The 6,455-nt window shown below is 42.6% G+C and overlaps 1 protein-coding gene across 5 annotated transcripts in view; it reads left to right on the top strand.

Annotated features, from left to right (window-relative positions):
• ddb2 (damage specific DNA binding protein 2) overlaps positions 1–5,279 on the top strand; it is a 47,157-nt gene extending 41,878 nt beyond the window's left edge. For 4 of the 5 annotated variants that reach the window (XM_090230838.1, XM_090230839.1, XM_090230840.1 and 1 more), the window contains 4 exons: positions 321–466; positions 566–721; positions 2,478–2,523; positions 3,772–5,279. In XM_090230838.1, coding sequence (XP_090086964.1) covers positions 321–466; positions 566–721; positions 2,478–2,523; positions 3,772–4,004 — 581 coding nt within the window. In that variant the 3' untranslated portion in view covers positions 4,005–5,279. Of the gene's footprint in view, positions 1–320; positions 722–2,477; positions 2,524–3,771 lie in introns of all 5 variants that reach the window. The other variant, XM_090230837.1, reaches the window with a different exon arrangement.
• Positions 5,280–6,455: the final 1,176 nt, after the last annotated feature.

A 6,455-nucleotide genomic window follows, 5' to 3' on the forward strand; every position in this document is an offset into this window, starting at 1 on the left:
TCCCTCTCTCTCTCCCTCTCTCTCTCTCGCTCCCTCTCTCTCCCTCTCGCTCCCTCTCTCCCCCTCTCGCTCCCTCCCTCTCCCTCTCTCTCTCGCTCCCTCTCTCTCCCTCTCTCTCTCTCGCTCCCTCTCTCTCCCTCTCGCTCCCTCTCTCCCCCTCTCGCTCCCTCCCTCTCTCTCCCTCTCTCTCTCGCTCCCTCTCGCTCCCTCTCTCTCCCTCTCTCTCCCTCTCCTCCCTCTCTCTCCCTCCCTCTCCCTCTCTCTCTCGCTCCCTCTCTCTTCTTTCTCCCCCCCCTCATGCTGTTATTCCCTCCCCCTAGCCTACTTTAATCCAGTGGACTGCTCCAAGCTCCTGACCACGGACCAGTATGACCAGATCAGGGTGTACTCCTCTTCTGATTGGTCAACTCCTCAGCAGATTATCCAGCACCCACACAGACAGTTTCAGCACCTCACACCAATCAAGGTGAGGAACGTGGGTGGGGGGGGGGGGGGGGGTTGTGTGTGTCTCTCTCTCTCTCATTGGCTCAAAAGCTTCACCTTCAATCTTTGTTTGTGTCTCCAGGCCACGTGGCACCCTCTGTACGACCTGATGGTGGTTGGACGGTACCCTGACGAGAGGGTGTGTCCAGGTGCCCTGAGGACCATCGATATCTATGATGCCAACACAGGAGAGCTGGCATGCCAACTACTGGACCCCAACGCCCCTGGCATCATATCTGTGAGTACACATTAGAAATTTAGCCTTAGTTTAATGTCATGTTAGCTTGTAGCCTTAGTTTAATGTCATGTTAGCTTGTAGCCTTAGTTTAATGTCATGTTAGCTTGTAGCCTTAGTTTAATGCCAGTGTTAGCCTGTAGCCTTTGTTTAATGTTAGCCTGTAGCCTTAGTTTAATGTCAGTGTTAGCCTGTAGCCTTAGTTTAATGTCAGTGTTAGCCTGTAGCCTTAGTTTAATGTCAGCGTTAGCCTGTAGCCTTAGTTTAATGTCAGTGTTAGCCTGTAGCCTTAGTTTAATGTTAGCCTGTAGCCTTAGTTTAATGTCAGTGTTAGCCTGTAGCCTTAGTTTAATGTCAGTGTTAGCCTGTAGCCTTAGTTTAATGTCAGTGTTAGCCTGTAGCCTTAGTTTAATGTTAGCCTGTAGCCTTAGTTTAATGTCAGCGTTAGCCTGTAGCCTTAGTTTAATGTCAGCGTTAGCCTGTAGCCTTAGTTTAATGTCAGCGTTAGCCTGTAGCCTTAGTTTAATGTCAGTGTTAGCCTGTAGCCTTAGTTTATTGTCAGCGTTAGCCTGTAGCCTTAGTTTAATGTCAGCGTTAGCCTGTAGCCTTAGTTTAATGTCAGCGTTAGCCTGTAGCCTTAGTTTAATGTCAGCGTTAGCCTGTAGCCTTAGTTTAATGTCAGCGTTAGCCTGTAGCCTTAGTTTAATGTCAGCGTTAGCCTGTAGCCTTAGTTTAATGTCAGCGTTAGCCTGTAGCCTTAGTTTAATGTCAGCGTTAGCCTGTAGCCTTAGTTTAATGTCAGCGTTAGCCTGTAGCCTTAGTTTAATGTCAGCGTTAGCCTGTAGCCTTAGTTTAATGTCAGCGTTAGCCTGTAGCCTTAGTTTAATGTCAGTGTTAGCCTGTAGCCTTAGTTTATTGTCAGCGTTAGCCTGTAGCCTTAGTTTAATGTCAGCGTTAGCCTGTAGCCTTAGTTTAATGTCAGCGTTAGCCTGTAGCCTTAGTTTAATGTCAGTGTTAGCCTGTAGCCTTAGTTTAATGTCAGCGTTAGCCTGTAGCCTTAGTTTAATGTCAGCGTTAGCCTGTAGCCTTAGTTTAATGTCAGTGTTAGCCTGTAGCCTTAGTTTAATGTCAGCGTTAGCCTGTAGCCTTAGTTTATTGTTAGCGTTAGCCTGTAGCCTTAGTTTAATGTCAGCGTTAGCCTGTAGCCTTAGTTTAATGTCAGTGTTAGCCTGTAGCCTTAGTTTAATGTTAGCGTTAGCCTGTAGCCTTAGTTTAATGTTAGCCTGTAGCCTTAGTTTAATGTCAGTGTTAGCCTGTAGCCTTAGTTTAATGTCAGTGTTAGCCTGTAGCCTTAGTTTAATGTCAGCGTTAGCCTGTAGCCTTAGTTTAATGTCAGTGTTAGCCTGTAGCCTTAGTTTAATGTCAGCGTTAGCCTGTAGCCTTAGTTTAATGTCAGCGTTAGCCTGTAGCCTTAGTTTAATGTCAGTGTTAGCCTGTAGCCTTAGTTTAATGTCAGCGTTAGCCTGTAGCCTTAGTTTAATGTCAGCGTTAGCCTGTAGCCTTAGTTTAATGTTAGCGTTAGCCTGTAGCCTTAGTTTAATGTCAGTGTTAGCCTGTAGCCCTTGGACTTTGATATGGAAAGTGATGAAGCTGTTTGTTACAAGTCTTCAATGATGTATTTGTGCTGCACTGTTGTTCAAGCCATCATTGGGTCAAAAATAATGTCAATTTTTAAATCTCTGCACTGCTGCCTTTCCAGGTCAACAAGTTCAATCCAATGGGAGATGTTTTAGGATCTGGGATGGGTGAGTCTGTATTATAAATACTGGACTATGTTTGTAATCTAGACTAACTAATCCACTAACTGTTTTTGTAATCTACACTAACTAATCCACTAACTATGTTTGTAATCTAGACTAACTAATCCACTAACTGTGTTTGTAATCTACACTAACTAAACCACTAACTGTGTTTGTAATCTACACTAACTAATCCACTAACTGTGTTTGTAATCTAGACTAACTAATCCACTAACTATGTTTGTAATCTAGACTAGCTAATCCACTAACTGTGTTTGTAATCTAGACTAACTAATCCACTAACTGTGTTTGTAATCTAGACTAACTAATCCACTAACTGTGTTTGTAATCTAGACTAACTAATCCACTAACTATGTTTGTAATCTAGACTAACTATGTTTGTAATCTAGACTAGCTAATCCACTAACTGTGTTTGTAATCTAGACTAACTATTCCAATAACTATGTTTGTAATTTAGACTAACTAATCCACTAACTATGTTTGTAATCTAGACTAACTAATCCACTAACTATGTTTGTAATCTAGACTAACTAATCCACTAACTATGTTTGTAGCTGGAAATATTCTAAATTGTTTGATTCTTTGCTAAAAATCAGTGTTCAATTTGGGAATAGGGTGCCAGGCTCTGGTCTAGAGTAGTGTACTATATAGGGAATAGGGCTCTGGTCTAAAGTAGTGTACTATATAGGGAATAGGGCTCTGGTCTAAAGTAGTGCACTATGTAGGGAATAGGGTGCCAGCCCTGGTCTAAAGTAGTGCCCTATATAGGGAATAGGGTGCCAGCCCTAGTCAAAAGTAGTGCACTATATAGGGAATAGGGCTCTGGTCTAAAGTAGTGCACTATGAAGGGAATAGGGCTCTGGTCTAAAGTAGTGCACTATATAGGGAATAGGGCTCTGGTCTAAAGTAGTGCACTATATAGGGAATAGGGCTCTGGTCTAAAGTAGTGTACTATATAGGGAATAGGGCTCTGGTCTATAGTAGTACCACTATATAGGGAATAGGGCTCTGATCTAAAATAGTGCACTATATAGGGAATAGGGCTCTGGTCTATAGTAGTGCACTATATAGGGAATAGGGCTCTGGTCTAAAAGTAGTGCACTATATTGGGAATAGGGCCCTGGTCTAAAAGTAGTGCACTATATAGGGAATAGGGCTCTGGTCTAAAGTAGTGCACTACATAGGGAATAGGGCTCCATTTGGGACAATAAGGCTTTTGTGTTCCAACCACAGGAGTGAACATCCTAGTGTGGAACAGAGGGGAGACATTGGCTGGTAAGCAGCAGAGAGTCCAGGTTGGCAGAGGTCGAGGCCAGCGGAGGAGAAGAGGGGAGACTCGGAGGGGGGGAGGGACGGGGGGGCGGGGGGGAGAGGATGAGGACGACATTGGGAAGCTGAAGAAGAAGCTGTCTTCGTCCTCGGGGACCAGAACCAGAACATCCAGGGACACAGAAGGGTCCAAATAAATAATCAGGGAGAAAGAGAGAGGTTTATTGTGTTTCCTTTATTTTGGTAGTTACCCGACAATGTCATAGACAAGTAACTACCAAAATAAAGGAAACACCAACATACAGTGTTTTAATAGGGTGTTGGACCACCACCAACCAACCAGAACAGATTCAATGCTCCTTGGTATAGATTCTACAAGTGTCTGGAACTCTATTGGAGGGACGCGACACCATTCTTCCACCAGAAATTACATCATTTGGTGTTTTGTTGATGGTGGTGGAAAAACACTGTCTCAGGCGGCGCTCCAGAATCTCCCAAGAGTGTTCAATTGGGTTGACTGATACACATCCTCTATGTTCCTTTGAGAGCCCTCTTTCAGTCACTGAGATCTGGTGACTGAGACACATCCTCTATGTTCTTTGGAGAGCCCTCTTTCAGTCACTGAGATCTGGTGACTGAGACACATCCTCTATGTTCCTTTGAGAGCCCTCTTTCAGTCACTGAGATCTGGTGACTGAGACACATCCTCTATGTTCCTCTGAGAGCCCTCTTTCAGTCACTGAGATCTGGTGACTGATACACATCCTCTATGTTCCTCTGAGAGCCCTCTTTCAGTCACTGAGATCTGGTGACTGAGACACATCCTCTATGTTCCTTTGAAAGCCCTCTTTCAGTCACTGAGATCTCTTCTTCTAGCCATAATGGGCAACTCGGCATATTTTTTTTTTACCTGACCCTAAGCATGATGGGATGTTAATTTCTTAATTACCTCAGGAACCACACCTGTGTGGAAGCACCTACTTTCAATTTACTGTGTATCATTTACTCAAGTGTTTATTTTATTTAGTCATTTTCCTGTCTGCATTTGTAATCTGTTACCTTTGTCTTGTTCAAATCATGTGTTTTATTGAAAATGTTCCATTCCCTTTGTTATAAACAGGAACAATCGTGACTTTGACTCCACACAACACAACATCCACAGATGTTTCAATCGTGACTTTGACTCCACACAACACAACATCCACAGATGTTTCAATCGTGGCTTTGACTCCACACAACACAACATCCACAGATGTTTCAATCGTGGCTTTGACTCCACACAACACAACATCCACAGATGTTTCAATCGTGGCTTTGACTCCACACAACACAACATCCACAGATGTTTCAAATATGTCTGACAACACATATCTTGTGTTTCAGATGTTTTATAAACCTCTGTTTCTGGTGATAAATTGTTACGTTTTATAAACAGTTCATACTTTATTAAAACATTTCATTTTGAGCTTGAACTTGATTGTGTATTTATTCTTCACCTTAAACTGATGAATAGTTAGCCTGGTACCTTAAACTGATGAATAGTTAGCCTGGTACCTTAAACTGATGAATAGTTAGCCTGGTACCTTAAACTGATGAATAGTTAGCCTGGTCCCTTAAACTGATGAATAGTTAGCCTGGTACCTTAAACTGATGAATAGTTAGCCTGGTCCCTTAAACTGATGAATAGTTAGCCTGGTCCCTTAAACTGATGAATAGTTAGCCTGGTCCCTTAAACTGATGAATAGTTAGCCTGGTCCCTTAAACTGATGAATAGTTAGCCTGGTACCTTAAACTGATGAATAGTTAGCCTGGTACCTTAAACTGATGAATAGTTAGCCTGGTCCCTTAAACTGATGAATAGTTAGCCTGGTCCCTTAAACTGATGAATAGTTAGCCTGGTCCCTTAAACTGATGAATAGTTAGCCTGGTCCCTTAAACTGATGAATAGTTAGCCTGGTCCCTTAAACTGATGAATAGTTAGCCTGGTCCCTTAAACTGATGAATAGTTAGCCTGGTCCCTTAAACTGATGAATAGTTAGCCTGGTCCCTTAAACTGATGAATAGTTAGCCTGGTACCTTAATAAACCGATGAATAGTTAGCCTGGTCCCTTAAACTGATGAATAGTTAGCCTGGTCCCTTAAACTGGTCCCTTAAACTGATGAATAGTTAGCCTGGTCCCTTAAACTGAAGAATAGTTAGCCTGGTACCTTAAACTGATGAATAGTTAGCCTGGTCCCTTAAACTGATGAATAGTTAATCTGGTCCCTTAAACTGATGAATAGTTAGCCTGGTCCCTTAAACTGATGAATAGTTAGCCTGGTACCTTAAACTGATGAATAGTTAGCCTGGTACCTTAATAAACTGATGAATAGTTAGCCTGGTACCTTAATAAACTGATGAATAGTTAGCCTGGTACCTTAATAAACTGAAGAATAGTTAGCCTGGTACCTTAAACTGATGAATAGTTAGCCTGGTACCTTAATAAACTGATGAATAGTTAGCCTGGTCCCTTAAACTGAAGAATAGTTAGCCTGGTCCCTTAAACTGATGAATAGTTAGCCTGGTCCCTTAAACTGATGAATAGTTAGCCTGGTCCCAGGTCAGTTTGTGCTGCCTTGCCAACTCCTTTCTTACCAACTGGTATTTT

Source organism: Oncorhynchus mykiss, chromosome 4 (assembly GCF_057628025.1).
Source record: "Oncorhynchus mykiss isolate SJ-2025 chromosome 4, ASM5762802v1, whole genome shotgun sequence".
NCBI classification, from domain to species: Eukaryota; Metazoa; Chordata; class Actinopteri; order Salmoniformes; family Salmonidae; genus Oncorhynchus; species Oncorhynchus mykiss.